Source organism: Corylus avellana, chromosome ca5, assembly GCF_901000735.1.
Source record: "Corylus avellana chromosome ca5, CavTom2PMs-1.0".
Lineage (NCBI taxonomy): Eukaryota > Viridiplantae > Streptophyta > Magnoliopsida > Fagales > Betulaceae > Corylus > Corylus avellana.
Window position 1 is genome coordinate 23668014 of NC_081545.1, and position 21101 is coordinate 23689114.

The window sequence follows — 21101 nt, forward strand, 5'->3', positions numbered from 1 at the left end:
CAACGTGACAAGGTGAAGAGATGGTGGGAGATGATGGGTAGAATGCATTGTAGCATTCCTCGGAAAGAAGTAAAAATATGGCACAGTTTTAACTGCAAACTTTCGAACAGATAAAAAGATAACACCATATCCAAAAAGTACCATGGATGAAGCTGATGCCACAGCACTGAAGCCTCAGAGCTCAGAGTGCAGAATCTAGGCATATAAAATCTTTGGGAAAATTCCAGTACCGCCCATGGGGAATACTCCCATGTGTACCTCTACATTCAAACAAAAGGCTACAATTTCGCCACGACTACATTTTTGACCTCTTGTCCTCTACGCACACTAACTTTTTACAACTACCACACGAATTAATGTGTAATGTTAGGTATTATTTTTTTATTTTTTTTAAATTTCTCTAAAGTTGATGTGACTTTTAAAATTACCATTAGATCAATATTCAAGTATGATTTATCTAAAATTTAATGGTGATTTTAAAAGTCACATCAGCTTAAGAAAGATTTTAGAACGATAAAAAGATGATATCTAGCATTACACACTAACTTTTAACAATTGCCACACGAACTAATGAGCAATGCTAGGTATTATCTTTTTATCATTTTAAAATATTCTTAAAACTGATGTGGCTTTCAAAATTACCATTGCATCAATATTCAAGTATGATTCATCTAAAATTTAATAGTGATTTTAAAAACCACATCAGCTTTAGAAGAATTTTAGGAGAATAAAAAGATGACATCTAGCATTATTCTGAACTAATATATATATATATATATATATATATATATATATATATAAAGCAGAGGCTTCACTATTGGCATGATTTCCTTTTGTTATAGTTTATTTATCATTTCTACTCATAATCTTTTGCTTGATAAATATTAGGTGGCATGCAATTTGCATTTCAATCTCGACATCATCACATTTTTTTTTTTTAATATATTGATTTGTAATACTCATCTTACTTACTTATTATTATTATTATATGTTTAGAATAGTGTAAAAATTACATCTCGTTTGTGGTCGAATCAAAACTAATTTGTTCGTGCTCCTCGTCAACATTTTCTAGTTTGTTGGACACGTGGGTCTTTCGAAAGAAACCGAAGGATATTTTCGACCATAATGTACAAGTGGAAGCAGCATGTTTCTGGGAACAGCATGGAAAGTGGCCGCAGAGGATAAAGAATTGTCTCCGACACGTTTTAAAGCGGCACCAATCGCAACACACAGAGTTTGGCAACACGTGGTTCCGGAGTTTGCCTTTTGTCCGAACTCTTGACTCGCACACACATATTCGGGGAGAGAGAGACGGCTCCGACGATCATCGACGAATAAAGTCAGATTCCGGCGGAAAATGACGGAAGAGAGTTCAGAGGACTGGCTTCCGCCGGGTTGGACCGTGGAGGTGCGAGTGAGAAAGCATGGTAAAAGAGATAAGGTAAAAAAAAAAGAGAGCATAATTTTGACTCATAAGTTTACTGCTTTTTCTCTCATTTCAAGCTTATAGTTTCAGAAATGTGCAAGATCTTCTATATCAGTTTACTGTTGGGAGTATTTATTTTAGCTTTTCTCTGATTAGTTTCCTTTTATGGATTTTAAAGGGCGTTTTTTGTGCTTTAAAAATGGTGGTTGTTAGAGTTGGTTGGTGTTTCTTTGCGATGCCAAAATTACTGGCTCGTTTGTTAAAATTTTTGTTGTGTTAAAATAAATCAAACCCAAAACACTCCTAAAAACACAAAAATAGTTTTCACATCAGAACAGTTATTCAAACCATTTTTTAAATTAAAAAAAAAAAAAAAAAAAACCCACAAAATACATTAACAAACAGAGCTACTATCATTCCTCCAATTGTGTGTAGAATGGTAGATATGAACTAAAGGTTACATGGAAAAGCATGCTGTCAGATTAGTGTATTTTCAAGGAATTCTGTGTTATTTGGAGATTATGAAAGCAAAATGATGGAAAATTTTGCCGCATTTGTTGTGAATTGTGATGGCGGGATGCATCATGCATAACCAGCTCAATGCAACATCAACAATAGAGATTATAGAGCTGTGTGCACAATTATAGTAAGATAAAAGAACACTGATGTTCTTATGCTGCAAGCATAATGATGTGGAAGGTTATCAATTAGCTTTTTAGGATATGATTTTCCCAGATGCTGGATAGGACCTTAGAGAGATTGCAGTTAGGTGGTGGAGGGAATCAAAATGCAGAACACAAATTTGTGCTGTGGTGGTTTTGGAAAAGGGTTTCCTTAAGAGAAATATTTTGAAAGGGTTTCCAACTTGCTTCTAATGTGTTCTTTCTACCATTTCCTGACTATTTCTTTATGCAACTGGGAAGCCATGCAATCTTTGACTGAGTGCCTTTACTGGTTCTGTTGTATACTGGGGGAGTTTAATTTGATTGTTTTGAGGAATCCTATGATATTGGCAAAGACAAATTTTTCTTCCAATGTGATTATTCACAAAATATTCAGGGGTTATGTATTCCTTGAAGATATCTGTTTACAACAATGGTCACTACGCTGCATAGTTGCATTGGAGTGGGATATACACAATACACATTGGATATCTTTGTCCCATTGTTGTTGGAGATAGTGCTTATATGAAGATTTGGTGGTGGGTAGAGGATTTTTGTGTTTTGGTTTGTCATGCAAATCGCATCCCCCACCCCTTCCTCGTGAAGTGCAACTGCTTTAGTTTGTAAGAAAAGTTATGCAAATTGTATAGGAGATCCAATACAACCTAAACTCCTTTCAGTTGAACTTAATAAAACTATTTCACTTAGCTTACATGCTTTTCATCCCCAAAAGTCGCTAGGAAACTAGGATGAAATTGAATACCTTATGTTCTTTTGTTTCCTGTGTTTTCCTGGCCACCCAAAAAATGTAGTTGACAACATTTTCTATTCAAGAAATATGCAAGGTTCTAAAGCATTAGGAAGCCTCTTTGACATAACAGCTGTATTTTGGCCTAAGTTTCATGGACCCATTTTTAAAAGTTATTGTTATTGTTATGCTTAAGCCTTCAAAAATTCCTTAGTAGCATGTATTCAGTGCAACTTCATATGTATTTGCATTCTGCAGTAGTATTTAGTGTTGCAATAGACCTTTTAGCATGTTATCCTCCTTGAGTTTTGATTATTCAATGAATGAAGACGCCCACCCAGAGAAAAGATCATATAGGATGCAGGAGCTCTGGTTTATCGTCTAGCAAATTGATCTAATTCAGATTTATATGCCCATTTGTGCTTATTGCAGTATTACTTTGCTCCCTCAAGTGGACTGAGATTCAATTCCAGGGCAGAGGTGTCTCGCTATCTCAACACTCAAGAAGTTTGCAATTCTAAACCAGAACAGAAGATACAAGACACTCAAGAAGTCTGCAATACTAAACCAGAACAGAAGATAAAAGACACTCAGGAAGTCTGCAATCCTAAACCAGAACAGAAGATAAAAGACACCCTCAAGCGATCTGCAAAAAATGTCTGTTGAGTGTTAATACAATCTGCTCTTTATGATATTGTTTATTCTTATGATCTAATATTAATCTGATTTTATTAATTTGGAGATGAAAACTTTGATTATTCAAGCAATCTAGGTTGTAGTTGAGAAAGCTATAGCAGAAGGTTTACCTCCAGGATGGATCAAAGAAATCAGAGTAACAAAAAAGGGTCATAAGATCAGAAGAGATCCGGTATTCAATCTCTAATTCATTTTTCTGGTATTTTAATATGTTTGTCTGACTTTTATTTTTCACCATACTTTTCAGTCATTTAATTGCAAATCTTCTGTGTGTCTTTTTCATGGGTCAGCTCACATCTTGCTAGTTTCTTGATATGTTTGACTTATCATCTGTAATTTGCAAATTGTTTGTGCTCTAGATATTAGTTGTGGAGCCACAGAAAATTATATATCTTTAATCAATATTTGATATCTGCAGTTCTACACTGATCCTGTCAGTGGGTATATATTCCACTCTATGAAGGACGCACTTCGCTATGTTGAAACTGGGGAATTAGGAAGGCTTGCATCCAAGCCGAAGGACAATGGCAGCACTGATGTGGAGTTGGAAGATGATAATATTGCTGTAAGTCCACTCATGATTGAATTCACCAAGTTAATATCTATATCTTTTTCACTTGGTTCTCTCTCTCTCTCTCTCTAGACTCGGATGAATTTCAAAATTTGAATTTTTGAAAGTTTTTTCTGCGATCGGTGGCGCGGCTGGTGCTGCGCGTTAGGGTTCGGCGTATGGAACGCAGATTCTCTTTTGAAGCCAAAACCTTCTGCCTTTCGGCAAAGGTTGGGTGTCCTAACCTTCGTCTGGAGGAGAGGAGAAAAGGTTTCGTGGGGTATATTTACGCGAGCATTCGGTGTTCGTCGTGGTTGGTGGAAACGGTGGAAGCGGTGATTCAGGTTCAGGTGAAGGAAGAAATTGCCAAATCTTACCGTGAGGGTGATAAGGCCACGATGGTCCACGGGGGAGGTAATAAGGCCGGAAGGTTCTTGGAGGTATCGGTGTTGGCTGAGGGTGGTCGTAAGGGAGTCATTTGGCTTCCGGAGGGACGTTTTGGGAGGGGCTGGCGGCGTTTCGCGGGAGAGCTTCGGCAACTGATGGCGGCACAGATCAAGTCGGATGGTACGGCGGAGTCGGGGGTTCCATCTTCGGCGGGGTTTCTAATGGATGGTCCTTCTTTGGGGGTCGATTCCGGGAGGTCTTTCGTGGATGTCCTTCGATCTTCTCCGGGCGTCGAGGCGAGAGCAGTTGAGTATCCGAGGTCTCTCGATTTGCTTCCGGGGTCGTCTTGTTGGGATTCGGAGTATGACGGTTTGGGGTTGCGTTCTGCCGTGGATTGCTCTGCGTTGGAGAGCTTGTCTTCTCCTCTGGCGGAGGCGGCTGGGTCAGTGAGTTTGAGGAAGAAGAAGAAGGGCAAGATCGGTATTAGTGGATTGTTGAGGCTTCTAGGGCAAATCCAACGTAAGTTGGACCGGGTCCGTGCAGGGGTTGTCTCGAAGCCCAATCGCAGGAGTAAAAGGGTTCGTTTTTTGGGCCTATCAACTTCTGCTTTGGGTTGTGATTCCGGGTCGGTCTCTGAAGTGGGTTTGGGTCAAAATTTGGATCCGGTTCAGTACTTGGATCCGGATTTCTCAGATCCAGTCCATAACTCGTTCTCATTACCTTTGGAGTCTGTATCGGCTGGGATTCCTCTAGCCTCTGAAGAGTGTTTGGAGCCGTTGGCTAGGTCTTCTTTGAGTTTGCAGGTTACCGGTTTGGATTCCGGCGATGGGTCTTCCCCGGCAGTGTTCTCTCTCTCTCCGGTGCGAGTTTTGGGCGAGATTGTTGGGTCTGCCGGTGACGGGTCCTCTCAGGGGGCTACTTTTTCCCTTTCTGCGGAGGCTTTACCGGCGAGCACGTTGCGCAGGGACTGGGAGGGTTCTCTTTCTTCGATGCCTGAAACCTGCCGGGGTGCGACTGTGTCTTCGGAGATTTCTGATTCGGCTCGTCTTTCTATTCTCAAGGAGGCCTTCGCTGTTCCTTGGGAGGTGGACTCTCCGGCGAGCTCTTGCAGGGAGGTTCCTTTTTCGGGGGAGGAGGAGCTGGTTGTTCGTCCTTCTTCTCCGGAGAAAGGTTTGTTTCGTCGTGGGTTCTTGAGTCCGAGAGCTGTCTCTCCCGCTCCGGTGGTGTTGAAGGATTCTTTGTCTTCTAAGGGAAAGGACCTGTTCTGGTTCCCTCTGCGCCGGTGGAGGTTCAAGTTGGCTGTCTTCTTTCCCCTGCTACTACCTCCTTGTTCTCGTCGCAGGGATGCACTTCACTCTCGACTACTTCCCTTCTCGATGGGGCGGCTGAGATGGGGAGGAGTCTTAGCCGTCCTTTTCCTCGCATGACAGAGAGTGGTACTCCCATTTACTCCTCTATATCCTCGTCCCAACTGTTTTATACCCGGAGGGTGAAGGAAAAAGTCGCTAAGCAGCTGCATAAGAACAAGGACCTGCTTGCTGAGGTTGAAGTTTCTGCCCCTAAGGTTGAAGTTTATGCTTCTAAGGTTAAGGGGTTGAGGGAGCTCAATAATCTGGATTGCTCCATCTCTCCGGTGAAGGGCCGGCGTCGGCGGGGTTTTTTGGGATCGAAAAATGCTTTTTCTTTTCCCCCTGAGGTGCACTAGGGTTCCACCTGAGATGCACTAGGGCTTTTCTTGGGGTTTGGTTGGGTCTCTTGTATTCCCCTTTGGATGGGTGTTTGGTTTGATTGGGTTTTTCTGGGTTTTTGATTGGTTTGTTTGGGTTTTTTCTGGGTTTTTCTGGGTGTTTGATTGGGTTCCTTTGTATACATTATTGTGTACTTAGAGGCGCTTTGCGCTTTTTTTTGATATATACTACATTACTTATCAAAAAAAAAAAAATCTTTTTCACTTGGTTAAATTTCTTTATCAACTGCAGTATCTTTCTTTCTGTTGTGACGTTTGCATGAAAAGCATTAGAGAAGAAAGACAAGATTCGTTTCACTTACGCAGCCTACCTCACACATCTTATTACATAGGTTTTGAAAAATACGATGACAAAAACTCCCACATACCCTAACAAACTCTTCCAACACTCCTCCTTAGGTTGGAGCATATCATATAAACCCATTTTACAACAAATAAAGTCTAATCAGTTATGACTTAAAAGATTTTGTAAACATGTCAGCTAATTGGTTTTCAAACTTCATGAATGGTGTAGATATATCTCCATTGAGTATTTTGTCTTTGATGAAATGACCATCAACATCAATATGTTTGGTCCTTTCATGAAAAATTCGAACCATCATGATTAAACATAACATTATAAACCCATTTGCAACCAACAATTTGTTTATTGGGCGGCAACAGAACCAGCTCCCATGTCCCATTTTGATGTAAGGTCTTCATTTCCAATTTCATAGCTTGCCTCCAATTAGAGTCAAATATCGCATCCTGCACTGTCTTTGGGATAGAAACACTAGAGAAATGGGAAACAAAGCAAGAAAGTGACGGGGACAAAGACCTACTAGATATAAACTAAACGATAGGATGTTAGGTAGTACAAGAATGTTTACCTCTCCGAAAAGCAATAGGTAAGAAGTCAGATGCAGGTGGGGACATTGGATCTGTAGACAAAGGATGATGGTGGGCGTGTAGGAGCTAATGGTCGAAGGCGACATGTATAGACCTGGAGAGGGGCAAGCGAGTGAGGAGGCAACAAGACTGGAGGAGAAAGAGAGATAGACTCAAACAGGTCGGAACAAGCACTAGTATGAGTGTGACATCAGGCTCAAGAGTAGAATTACCCAAAGTAGGACCAAGAAAATAAGGGATAGATTCAATAAATGTGACGTTGGTGCTCGTGAAGTAGTATTGAAGAACAAGACTATAGAAATGATATCCCTTCTGGGTTGTGGAATAATCAAGAAAGACACATTTAGTACTGCAAGGCCCAAGCTTATAATTTCCAGGACCCAAATTATGAACATAGCAAACACACCCAAAAACCTTCAGTGGCAAGGAGAACGAGGATGAAGAAGAAAATAAGAGAGAATGAGGAGAGGCAGCATCTAAGACTGAGGAGGTTATTCGATTAATGAGATAACAAACAAACAGTGAGAACATCACTCCAAAATTGTTTGGGACATGCGTATGAAATAAGAGAGCATGTACAACATCCAATAAATGATGATTCTTGCGTTTAGCCACATTATTTTGTTGTGGAGTGTGAGCATATGAGGTTTGATGGATAATGCCTTTTTTAGACAGTTAAGAAGCAAAAATCTAGATGTATATTCCTTGGCATTATCAAATGCAAGATAAGGATTTTCTGAGCAAATTAAACCTTAACTATATTGCAGAAAATTTGGAAAATACAAAATAAATCAGAACGATTTTTCATTAAAAAAACCAAATCATACAAGAAAAATCATCCGGGCACACAATAGTGGAATTTATTGGTTGCTATATTAATTGGGACCCATACATTAGAATGAATGGAACTCAAAAGGACTCAAAACCCTACAAACAACTCTTTACTAAAAGGAGACAATGATGTTTACTAAGCTGACAAGCTTCGCAATGCACAAACAACTCATGAAGAAGAGTAGGGATTTGATGCTTCAATGTAACAAGTGAGGGATGACCAAGATGACAATGCCATTGAAGAGCAGAGACTAAGGACTGCAAAGTGCAAGGGGGAGATGTAGGTGCAAGATCCAGATAATATAATCCACCAATTTCATGACTCATACCAAGCAACCTCCTTGTCTTGTCTTGAGATCTTGAAAAATGGACAAAGGAGGGTAAAAACTAACAAAACTCTTTTCTTTTTTTAATCAAAAAAAAAAGAAAAAAAAAAGAAAAAAAAAAGACCAAAACTTGCACTTTGCAGTAAAATTAGTAAAATTACCAAAACACTTTTTCTTTTATTTTTATTTATTTATTTTTTATTTTTTTATATCAAAAAAAAAAAAAAGAGTTTTGGTAATTTTACTAATGGATAACAAATTAAAAAGAAAACCAAGAACACGTCGAATAGACAACAACTCAATATTAGGATTCAAATGTTTATTGCCAAAGTTAGCAACTTTGGAGTGGGAAGCATTAGCTAGGGTGACGCTTTGAGGTGAATCAACAGGATGATAATCAGAGAGGGAAGTAGATGAACTAGTCATATGTTCATTTGCTCTAGAATCGATAACCCATAGGTCGCTAGTGGAGTATGAAAGATTGTGAGATGTAGTACCTGAGTGAGCAAAAGTAGTAGTGGAAGAGAAAGAGACCCGCTTATGGGCTAAGAAATGAGCATATTCATCTTTTGAAATGTCGAGTTGATTAGAATCTAGAGTTGGGCTCAAACTAGCAGGTAGTCCAGATGTGGCTAGAGAATTCTCTTGAGAAGAAACCTAATGGGCAAACCCAAATGGTTTGCCTTGTAAATCCCAACAATAATCCATAAAATGATTACTACGACTACAACGAGTGTATTTGTGAGGCTCACGACTTCTAGTTTGACCACCTCATCGAGAATCAAGTCCACCACGAAAACCACGGGCAGCAATAAAACCAGAGGGATCGCCATTATGCCAAGAATTCAACTGACAGCTATGATTAGAAAGAGTAGTGCGCTGAATCTGAGAAAAAATATCATGTAGAGATGAGAGTTCTGAACCACCCAAAATTTGCGCACGAACATACTCATACTTGGGTTTCAAGCCAAGAAGAAATTTGAACCACATCTATATCTTGAAGTTGCTTTTCCATAGTCTTCAGGTTTGTGGAGAGTAGCTAATACACGTTCCTCTCCTTATTGATTGCCACAACCTGATTGTAGTACTCATCCACATGCTAAGCACTTGCGAAGCCCAAAATAATGTTTACACCTCAAAAATCCAAGTGATATTCCCACTACCAAAGTACATATATCTGATATGATCCCAAATATTCTTGGCAGTAGAAAGATAGATACACAAGGATCTAGTGTGAGGCTCAGTACTATTCAACATAAGAGAGATAATTTGATGTGTTCCTGGTCCCAAACGCTAGTGGAGCTAGAGTCTGAAGGTTTCCCAAAATGCAAATGATGATACAAACCTTTCCCTCTTAGGAATACCTCCCTTGATCCCGCCCAATAGACATAGTTTTTCCCATTGAGTTTCACATAAGACGTAGGAGCATTAGCCATAGGAGCTGAAGTGATCTTAGGAATACCTCCATTGATCTCGCGCAATTGACATAGTTTTTCCCATTGAGTTTCACATAAGTCGTAGGAGCATTAGCTATAGGAGCTGAAGTGATCAAATCAGATTTGGTGGCCATAATGTCTAATGCACCACACAGTGTACTAACATCATCAGTTAATCCCAAAAACTGGAATTAGAACCAAGCAAGCAGCAAAGAACCACAAAAACTATCTGGAAAACCCATTAATAGTACTGAATTATGCCAAAAATCACAAGAAACAGATCCATTTCGAATCAAAACAACCAAGAAATTGCATAAATGAACAGAAACTGGTTGGACCCAAACGAAATAACCATAAATTTGACCTGAACCGACTGAAATATGCCTAAACCGAACCAGAACCAGCATAAATACTCATTAACCAGACAACAATAACCCGAACCGGCATGAATCGGTCGAGAAAACTCAAACCGGTTTGAATCGGAAGAACTGGCTAGATGAGTCAAACCGGAGTGGGTCAGGCTGAACTGAAGATGGGCTGGAGTCGGCCCAAACTAAATAAAGGATATCCTATCCTTGGATTAGGAACAACTTGAATTAGGTTATAGATATCCTTATCTTGGATAAGGAACAGTAAGCACCTGCAACAAAATAGTCTTCTTTTTCGGAACTTGCCGGAAATTCGCCAGTAGCTCTCAAACTGTGCCGGCTACCATGACGATTATGGGGAACAAGTAAAACGATGATTAAACCCATGCAATCCACTGGAGACTGAAACTACAAAACGGCCACTACCCTTTGCTCCGGCCACCGGAGACAGCACTAACCAACACAGAGAGCATCAACCACACCAACCAACCACCCTACCGGAATTTTCACTGCAGGGAAACACCTAAGTCATAGCAGCCACGATCACGGTTCTGCTACATCAAACCACCAACCACAACAAAACCAACACCTGCGATGATGGCATCATCACACCATTGATGATGGTGATCTCAACGCCATCACTCTCTTAACGCGGACATATCTCAGTTCTCTTTGATCAGTAGCATGTGTAGATTGGGTGAGAGAAAAGTAAGAAAAAAGAAGGGGGAGAGAAGAAGCAGGGAGAAAAACCAAGGATCACAGGAAAAAATAATTTAACCCTAGGCTTACTTATAAAAAAAAAGGTTTGCATGAAAAGCGCGCATTAGAGAGAGAGGAGGCTCGTTTCACTTACATGGCCTACCTCACACATTGTATTATATAGGCTTTAAAAAATACAACAATGACCAAAGAGAAGTGCTACACTTCTCAAATTGTTTTTCCAAAAGTTGGTTTCCAAATGATGTGTCACCATCACATGAGATAGTGACACATCATTTGGGAATCAGCTTTTGGAAAAAAAAATTGGAAAGTGTAGCATTTCTCATGATGAAAATACCCACACACTCTTCTAACACTTTCAATTCAACTTTAGGGCTGGTCGGTTCATAGATGGTCGACAGCTATAATAAAATGGTCAGTCTGCCTTGTGAAAGCTGGAACAAAGAATCTTTCTTTTTGTTGAATGAGATTTTGTAAAAATAAAGAAATAACAAGAAGGGTTAATACAAACCCACTAAGGTTACAAAATAGAAAGACCCGAGGAAAAGAGAAGAGCCACACATGCCCATAAAAAAAAAAAAAAACACCTAATGCCTTTGTGTATACCCGCTAAATCTCCTGACCTGATAATTAACCTTGGGTCCCATCTCCAAATTGCCTATTTTATTATTAACCCTGGGTCTAGGGTTTGTGCCTGTTTTGTTAGAAATGCCTTTGTGTATACCCACTAAATCTCCTGTACTGATAATTAACCCTGGGTCCCATTTCCATTATTTTCTTATGAGGTATAGGGTTTGTGCCTGTTTTGTTAGAAATAATGGAAGAGAAAGAAAAAGAGAGGAGGCTAGGTGGACGGCTATTTAAGAAAATTGATAAAAGTTTGTCTTGTCTCCTTTTATGTCCTAGGGTTTTGAAATGTTGAGGTGGAGTTAGGAAAAAAAAAGAAAAAAAAAAAGAAGAAGAAGATTGGAGGCCATTCTATCATTAGGCATGTAGGGTTATAACAATCTATAGAGTTTTTGAATTTTGTATCATCTTTCTCATAATAATGTGTTTAGGTGGTAAATCTAAGGTTAGAATATGATGTGAACCGTTGATGTGTATATGCTTAAGAACATAAATTGTTTAGAATTAATGCATGCAATACCTATATGGCGGATTATGAGTAATTTTTTTTTTTTTGAAGAAGAAGATTATGGGTAATTAATGTAGTATGCTTTTAAATTTTAAATTTTGTCTCCCTATAGTTTTGGAGAGCATTATATATAGTTACTTAATGAAATCCCATATGAGAAAATTTTTGAAATAAAATCTTGGAGTATATGGCTGGTGGCTATGTAAAGATTTGGTGCAATAAATTATTAAAATGACACTTGTCAGTAATTTAGATGGACAATTAAAACCAGTTCAAGGACTAAAAAAGATGGATTTACGCCACATGTCGCAATTTTAGCCAACCTCTAATGTGGTTTCGGCTATATATATATACATATGATGTTAGATATTCAAGTATGCCTTATACAATTAAATGCTAAACGTCTCCTTTGTATCCTCCTTATGTCTCTCAAAATTAATGTGGCTTTTAAAATCATCATTGAATCAAAATTCAATAGTGATTTATCACAAATTCAATTGTGATTTTAAAAGTCACATCAATTTTGGGGGGGACCTTTAGCATTACTCGCCTTGTAAAGGTCTGAGTATGTGAAATGATAACAATTTGGAGGTTTGTTCATGATTTAGATATCTCTAGTCTTTGGATGTATGTTTTTTTAAGCTTCAACTTTTGTCACATTATTAGCTTTACACGGGAGAACAAATGCACTTATTCAACTTGGTGTCTTTTTTTTTTTTTTTTTTTTTGTTTCTATCTTAGTCACTTGCTGTAGCAAAGAAGCAGAAATCAGCGCTCAGCAGCACAAGGGAAGAGATTATCTGTGATCAGAGCTCAAAGTGGGATGTGATGGTAAAGGATGAACCGATGCTTAAACCTTCCTGTACAGAAAAATGTGTGCCCCTCTCCGAACATACTTCTGATCAGTGTAAATTTCTGAATTCCCATCTCATTATGAGATTAATTCAGTGCTGTCATATTTTCCTCTTATTATGCTCTTTCCACCCCTCTTCCTTTGGGTGGGGAATGGCATTCAGAGTTCCATGTTTATCATGGTGAAACTTCACAAATTGCTTAAAAAAGAAGACCAATGAAAATTTGTTAATAACCATTTACTCTAGAAGTGTAAGCTATTTGAGAATAGTGGAATGGTACTTTCAACAAATTACATTAGAATGCAGTTTTTCCAATGTTGCAACTATTCTTATTTTCTGTTCAAGAAGACATGTTAATGTGTATGGGCAAGTTAGGGCTTCATGGAACGTTTGAGTGGTAAAAAGATTTGCATCCAATTACTGATTATCTACAGGAAATATAGGAAGTTGGTTCATGGGTTTTTGTTGATAATCCTAACTATTAAGATATTGCATCTGATATGCATTCACAATGTCTAGCAGGTAGGCTGGACACTGATTTGAACAGCTCTAACCTGCCAGAAACCAAGGTTTCAGAGCAGATAGAAGGGAAGAATGATTCTGCTAAAAGTGTGTTTGTTTCTGCTCCTGCGGTTGAATTGCATCCAGCTAATCAATCTTTGAAAAGTAAGGAGACAATGCATGAAAATGAAAAGACCCAACTTGACATGCGCAAATCTAAAAGCAAGAAAGAATATAACTTGCCTCGTCGAGCTTCAAAACGACTTGCTGGCCTTGATATTGATCCAACACCAGAACTAAAAACTAGTCGAGCCCGCCGATTTGGTAAGCAGCCAGGTGAGGCAGGGGCTAGTACACCTCCGAGTTCTTCCCCTGGTAGTTTGGCTCACTGGGCATCCCTAGAGCCTGCTCAGCTTGAGGCTGGGATGGAAGCAGAGAGTAAATTTGATAGTTCCAAAAACACAAAAGTGTTGGTGGAGTCCATCAATTGCAAACATACATCTGCAGACATGACCACGCCAGGAGGGCATGCTGGAAAGATACAAGAAGAGAATAAGGATGAGAAAAAGCCAAAATCCTCTGTTGTTTTGCCTGTGGAGAACCTATCTATCTCAGAAGAACTTTCTGGCAGGATTGGAAAAGGGAATGAAGAAAATGAGAAGCCAGATATTCCTGTCGACCTGCCTTCCATGGATCTATGGTCAGATCCGTGCATCCAATTTGCGATAAAAACTCTCACTGGGGAAGGCATTGACCGTCCCAAAAGCACAGAATTGTCGTCGGTATCAAACAATAGCCAGCTTGCTACTGGGGACTTGGCTACTTCAGCTTCTCCAGATAAAACTAAAATGGAGGAAACAGAAAATAAGGGTGACAAGAAGCAAGGATGCTCTGTTGTTTTGCCTGTTCCGGAGGAGCATGCCAGGAAGGTTGAAAATAACTACAGGGACTATGAGAAACCAGGATCACCTCTCAATATGGCTTTTAGTGATTCATGGATGGACCCATGCATAGAATTTGCTGTAAAAACTCTTACTGGTGCTATTCCAGTGGACTGTGTTCTTGATATTCAGGATTCCTTTCATTCACAACAAAGCTCATCACAAACCCAGGCAAGTAGTGGCTTGACTTCATCGACTGTTGGTTATAATAAATTTTGTCAAACCGATTTTTTGGGTAAGAAAATTGACACTCTGGAGATGCCCAACTACAGACATCAAGCTCTGGTAGAGCCTGTATTGCCACAAACAGGAAATGTCAGCTTGCAGAATTCAGCTACGACTGTGCTCCGCCGACAAAGTGAAGGCAGAGGCGATCGGTGCCAATAATAGGCAAAACCTACTTGACTTCATTTGTACAGTTTAGAGATTTTGTAGAAGGATATACTTCCAGGACTACAACCTTTTGTTTTCTTGTGCTAATGCCTCACTGCAGTATGATGACTATCTACATGTGATTCTGTGTACTTTTTAAGAAGCTAGGCAATAGTTATCATTATTGCATACTTTTGTCTCTGGTGTTTGTATTGATAGTAAGCTGGACTTCTTTGTATTGGACACTGTTTAACTATTTTAGTCCTTTAAATGCCACTGAGCTTGTGTTGCTCCTAATTGCTGTCCTTGTTTAAGCTGCAAGTTACCAACCAAACACAGCTCGAGTTTGATAACGAATCTAATTGCTTGAGGGAGGAAATTTGATGAATAAACCCCTGCTGGCAATGAATCTTGCTTCCTCCTTTGACTGCAGTCCCCTTGCTTAGAAGGAGCTTCCATTCGCATGCAGCTCTAATGTTTTCACATTTGGACCGCTTCAAAGGTCTCCTGTAGTGTCAACTTTAGAGCACACGCCAACCTGCTAAATGGGCCACTTTCAATAGGATTTTTAGAAGTCATCACTTGTCCTTTTCTTTATTTTGTAACAATTAATAGTAGAAAATACAAAATACAAAAAAAAATTTTCATTTTATTTTTTATCCTAGTTCTTATTTCTAGGTATTGAAACACTTGAAAAACGCTATTTACTAAAAGGTTGGCATGTTATCGAGGTAGCTAGAAAGAATTTTATTTTTTTTTAAAAAAAAATAAGGATTAAGATTAATATAACTGGGTTTCTCAAAAATTGAATTTATCTCATTTTCATCATGTCACATCATGTTATAAAAGTTGTCGAGATAAGAAGTCCGCTGAGTAATGTTAAAAGTCATTATTATGTCACTTTTATGCCCTTTCAAGAATGATGTGACTTTTAAAATTATAATTAGAGTTGTGATTGATCATTATTGAATTTTGATCAAATGATAATTTTAAAAAACACCTCATTTTTTAAAATAAGAATTTTTCCAAAATAAAGAGCAGGATGAAAATGGTCCGAGAAGGTCGAGAGAATAGGATACCAACATGAGAATAACTTCCATAATGTAAACGACATCGTTTCTTTACTCACCTGGACAAAATCGGCGTTCGTGGAGCGGGAAACTTCCAATCTTCTTTGCCGCCGAAACCAATTCCCAACCTTTTTGCAGTCTGATAAAAAACAACAAACCAGCAGCGCCATAACAAAGAAATAGGAAAGGAAACGAAGAATGCAGATTCGAGTGAAGTGCAATTGTGGTGAAGGAAATTGCCCAGAATGGGCAATCGTAGAATTGCAAGGCACAGTAGAAGCTCAACCCGCCGTCCAAGACCGCCTCCAAAACCTCCAGATCGGCCTCCTCTGCCGCCCTTCTTCTCAGGTTCCCCCTCTCTCCCCCCCAATTTTTATCAATTGGACAAGAAAGATTCCAATAACATGAAATTTGAATTTGGTTCAGGAGGTGTATACTCTTACGGTTGGGTATCATGAATTGACAGGGTCGAAAGTGCCCTTGAAGAAGCCATTGTTGGTGCTGAAGAAAACTAAACACTCCGAGTCCGACAACCAGATCGGTGACGCTAGCTCTTCGTCTAGGGTTGAATTGCACGTTATTGGGATCATTCGGCATCGGATCTTGTTCAAGACCAGGCCTAAGGCCTTAATTTCCAGTTAAGCTTTTACTATTTTATATGCCTTTTCTCATTCACACCTCATTTTTGTGCTTACTAGTATTGCATGGTATAATTTACTGTAAAACATACATATAGACTTAGAGATGGGATTTTTAAAACTCTAGGGAAGGTTATAATATATGATATAAATAATCAATTTCATAATAAAAAAAATTATGTATGATTTATTACAAATAGAAGGTTTGTTAAGTTAATTTTTTGTAAGTTCTAAATAAAAATTAATATCTTATTAACTCAAATGATCAAATCTTAATAATAATTTAGTAACTGATGATTAGCATGGATTTATCAAAAAATATAAAAAATGATGATATCTACTTTATATAAGAAATGAATGAGTCAATTGAGTTGTTCGTGAACAAGATCGAGTTTGTTCAGAACCGAGTTTGAATATATTATCTAGCTTGTAAAGCTCGAGCTCAACTAGTGTTTGAAATAAAGTTAAACAAACCAAGCTTAAACATTTAATACTTTGCTTGACTTTGCTCGACTACAACCCTACTTGTAGTTTCTATTTCCTTGATTTCTCACCCAATAGGACATTGCAACTTTTCTCCCAGCCAAACCCATATTTTTCGTTGACCTCCATATTGTCTTTGTTTACTCTTTTAAGTTAACTTAGCTGATATTCTCTCGTATTATGGTTCTTTTTTTTTTTTTTTTTTTGAAGGTCGTATTATGGTTCTTCATTGCATCTTTTAGCTCCAAAAAAAAGCCATAGTTTCTTATATTTTGATAGAAATTTGAGGTTTCTATCTCTTGAAAATCTGAAAATAAAGGGAATTCGAGTGGTTAACCTCCAAAGGCCTAAGGAAATTTTATATTTCTTTTCTATGAATTGGCCATACGATATGTACATGCTTATATAAAGGAGATTACAAGTTATTGTGGAAATGCTATTAATGAAAATGACATTAGAATATGAGGCTAATAATGAGAATAATATCATAAGAAATATTAAAAAAATATTTGGCTGCTTAACCATCTCCTGTCCTTCAAAACTACCTTGTCCGAGAGGTTGATTATTAACAAAATCTTTCATTGGCAAATTACCTTTCTCAATCACATTCCTTCTTGTGAGTATCTTGCTTTCCTAAGCTTTGAGAGTCACCTTCGTACCATTCAACATAATCTCATCATCAACTATGAAAGTTTTAATAAATATCTCCTAAAGTTCGCAAACCACTCAGAAGTCAATACTCAAAACAGCCTCACAATTTTTCAGCGGTAGTAAAAAGAGGTTAGTCTTTAATTTTTGGATCTTGTGCATTCAACTTCACTTTAAGTTTAGGACATAAATTTTGGTAATGTAAGATTCTCCCATCTGCAAGTGTTACCTCAAAATTCTTACAAGATTCTCCTAAAAGTGAAAGCCGTTTTGCAATACCAATATACATGAAATTACTAATATTGTCCTTATCAGTCAAAGTCGTCACTGATACCAAAGACACACATAGTTTGAGGGTTGGAATAACCAGTTAAAGCATGTAGAGTGAAAGTACCTGAATTATTGTTATCGTTAGATTCCATACCTTCTTCATTGGATTCTTCACTATCCTCAATTACTTCGGTATATTCTACTACAAGTTCGATCATCAGTAGTTGCCCCTATTTGCATTGATGTCCCTTCTACTGCCATTTTTGTCTCAATGTCAGCATAACCCTTTTATCATTCATTCTTTGAACTCCTATTGTGTTAAATGCAAGGAAGGAGTTTTCCTAGCTGGAGTAAAAGATGAGCTACTTCTGCCAACCATTGGTTTACTTCCTCTTTGACTATTCGGCAACTTTTCCAGGGAAATCTCTCCTCTTGCATCCTTGCAAATGAAATTGAAACTGTTATGGCTTGGGGTATGAAGGCTTTGACTTCACATCAAAAGCCTTCAGGTCGAATGTCGAAGCGAAGACCAACAATAAATGTCACAATGAACTCTTTTTTGACTAATCACGGATTCGATTGCGAAGGTGCTTGAAACAATTTTGATATTGTTTCACAACTCCAACTCACTGCACCACACTATCTCCTCATTCATTGAACACAAAATGCACAACACCACTGTTAACCACCACACTGCACTAACCAAACATGGTAACAACAATTTTTTTTTTTTTTTAAATGGGTTTATTAAGAAAATCGGAGTGTAAAGAGAAGAAAAGGACAAAAATTCGAACGGATTTGATACCAAATGATAGAAACTCAGGGTTTCTATTGCTTGGAAATCATGAAATAAAGTGAAGAGATATATTGATCATTTCAAGGAGATTGGGCCTCCAAATAATCACTTTGAGGGAATCAACTTTCAAATGCCTTTAAGCCAATTTTGTAGTTATTGTTTTTGAATTGGTCATAAGGCATTTACATGCTTATATAGAGGAGATTATAACTTAATGATATTAATGAAAATAAAATCAGAATCTGATGCTAATAATGAGAATAATATCATAATAAATCGAGGAAAATTGTGAAATATTTGGCTTCTTAATATATTTCTTCACTCAACCATACAATCAAGTTTGTTATCCTCAATGTTTTCTGCTAAAGTTTTGGTCAAAACATGAAGTTAAGAACCTAGAGTATGCTTTTTCTTGCCAGGTTGGAGGAGGGTTTAGTTATAGAAGTATGAAATCTGTAAAGAAGTTTGAGCTGCAAGCTTGTAGTTCTACCACTTTGCCGTTCTTTCTATCTGGTTACTACCACAGATGACCTGCAGTGAGCCTAAAGTCTGCCTAGGTTGCTAAAGAATTTGAAATTTTCAAATCATGGGCCTAGATTGTGCATAGGGGCATATTCATATCGTAAGCTTGCATCAGTATTTCACTGCTTTCATATTGTTTAATTTATGCACGTAGTATATACTAAGGAATCTCTTAGTGCTTCTTTAGATGTGTTTCTGTGTTGAATTGAGGGCTATGCAATAAGGGTCATCTCAAGATTTCATTTAAGTTGAGGATCTGCGCATACTTTTTCTTCTTTAAGCTTGCATATTTTAAAATAGTGCTTCTCTTTCCTATATATCGTGACTGCTATATCCTGTTTTGGGAACCCAAACAAAGCTTAGATAGATGCCACCTCATTCTCATGAAGCTAAAAGAAAGACATTCTCATAGGGTGCATTTGGTACCTTCAGAAAGTAAAACCCAGATGCTTTCAGAAATCCCAAGCTGCTAGATCTTTGTCATTTTTCTGCACAGCAGAATCAGTACCTGGTATTATCTTTAGAAAGTGATGCACTTGTTTGGATGATTTCAGACATACGTTTGCCTAGATTTTGAGAGCCTGCCTCAAAGTGATATATTTACACTTTTGGCATGCCTATATTTAACATTCAGAATGGCTAATTCTATCTTCCCGTGCACAGCCATAGTTTACATCTATATGAATCTTGCTTTGCTGAAGTGCAAGGGATGGGTAGAGGTATTAGGTTTGTTTGAATCTTGTGTAGTTGGTATTCTTCCTCTGCCTAGACAGGATCTTGTCTCGTGTGTGTGCGCGTGCTATTCTCCCTTGCCTAGACAAGATTTAGTCTAGTAATTTGTATCACTGTTTGAGAAAAAAGAATATTGAAGTTGAAGCATATAATTAACAATCCACTTTCTTACTTCAACTGAAGTTTTATAAAATCTATTCCTGTCTTTTTCTTCCTTCAGTTTATCTTGTCTTTGACCTGCAGTTACTCAATTGTAAGTTGTAATAGAGATATATGTTCATTAAATTTAGCTATCCCTTGCATGGTTGAATCATCAAACATGTCTTCTTTCTTTTTTTCCCCCAGAATCAGAACCAGCAGTGAAGGAAAGATCCCGCACGCCAGGTTCTGTCGCCTCAAACTGAACAGCATGAAATCCACGTCGAATTGGAAAATTCAGGTGTTAAAAGAGTCTTGTATTTGGTCAACAAAACATCATCAGACAGTCTGATCTTTGTTTCCTTTTGAATGAAATTAGGTAAGATAACCGGGATCTTGGCTGACAATCTTAGTTTGTACCAGAAGAACAATCTTTGTTTCTATTTCAGTAGTGAGGGTGGCAAACACGAATTAGGGTGGCTCATAAATGGATTGGATATATAACTAGTTATTAACCATTTATTATGCATTTAATGAAGTAAATTATTCAATTCTTAACGGTGTACAAGATGTTAATGTTTACATGTCTTAAATTTGAGGAAAAGTTTGCATACTCTTCTAAAACTATTACTCAATTGACAATATTTTTTCAAACTTTTAATTGCGACATTGTCTCCTCAAACTATAAAAAATTGTCAATGTCCTCCAATGACAAAAATACCCTAAATAAATTATTATTATTATTATTATTATTATTATTTTTGGTAAGCCCTTTCCATCACACGCATTTGTCCAATAGCCAAGGTTGACATTGTAGAAAAACTGATCAAACAATAGCCATGAATCAAATCCAGATTATGTAATAGCTAATTTGTTAAAAGCCGGATTATATGTAATAGCCAAGGGTGCATCCTAACGTTCTAAGAGAAACCAGGAATGGTGCATTAATGTGTTGACAGTTGCGATCTGCGTGGTTGACTAAAAAAAATCAAGACGAACGAAAATGGAGTGTTACGAACGGAGGAATGGCAGAGCTCGGATGAATGCGCGTAGAAGATGGATGGAAAGAAGTGAGGACTAAAGAAATGACACAAGCAAATAGATGACTCGTTGGCCATAAGGAAAATGTTAAGTGTTCTTCTAGTCTTCTTTCAATATGTGATGTAACTTTTAAAATTATCATTAAATTTAAGATTATTATTATTGACTTTTAATC

General features: G+C 37.9%; 2 protein-coding genes across 5 annotated transcripts; both read left to right on the forward strand.

Annotated features, from left to right (window-relative positions):
- Window positions 1-1227: 1227 nt before the first annotated feature.
- Window positions 1228-14885, forward strand: LOC132183042 (methyl-CpG-binding domain-containing protein 13). 4 transcript variants are annotated; one of them, XM_059596437.1, is made up of 7 exons: window positions 1228-1441; window positions 3269-3493; window positions 3609-3704; window positions 3951-4097; window positions 12662-12827; window positions 13294-14387; window positions 14489-14885. In XM_059596437.1, exons 1-7 carry the CDS (start codon window positions 1358-1360, stop codon window positions 14576-14578), a joined length of 1902 nt encoding a protein of 633 aa, XP_059452420.1. In that variant the 5' UTR covers window positions 1228-1357; the 3' UTR covers window positions 14579-14885. The 4 variants fall into 4 exon arrangements, with proteins under 4 accessions (XP_059452420.1, XP_059452419.1, XP_059452418.1 ...); XM_059596436.1 differs by having other exon boundaries at window positions 13297-14885; XM_059596435.1 differs by having other exon boundaries at window positions 1229-1441; window positions 13294-14885.
- Window positions 14886-15718: 833 nt separating this feature from the next.
- LOC132182802 (uncharacterized) lies at window positions 15719-20428 on the forward strand. The gene is made up of 3 exons (XM_059596147.1): window positions 15719-16006; window positions 16085-16295; window positions 20093-20428. The coding sequence occupies exons 1-3, from the start codon at window positions 15857-15859 to the stop codon at window positions 20149-20151; spliced, it is 420 nt and encodes a 139-aa protein (XP_059452130.1). The 5' UTR covers window positions 15719-15856; the 3' UTR covers window positions 20152-20428.
- Window positions 20429-21101: the final 673 nt, after the last annotated feature.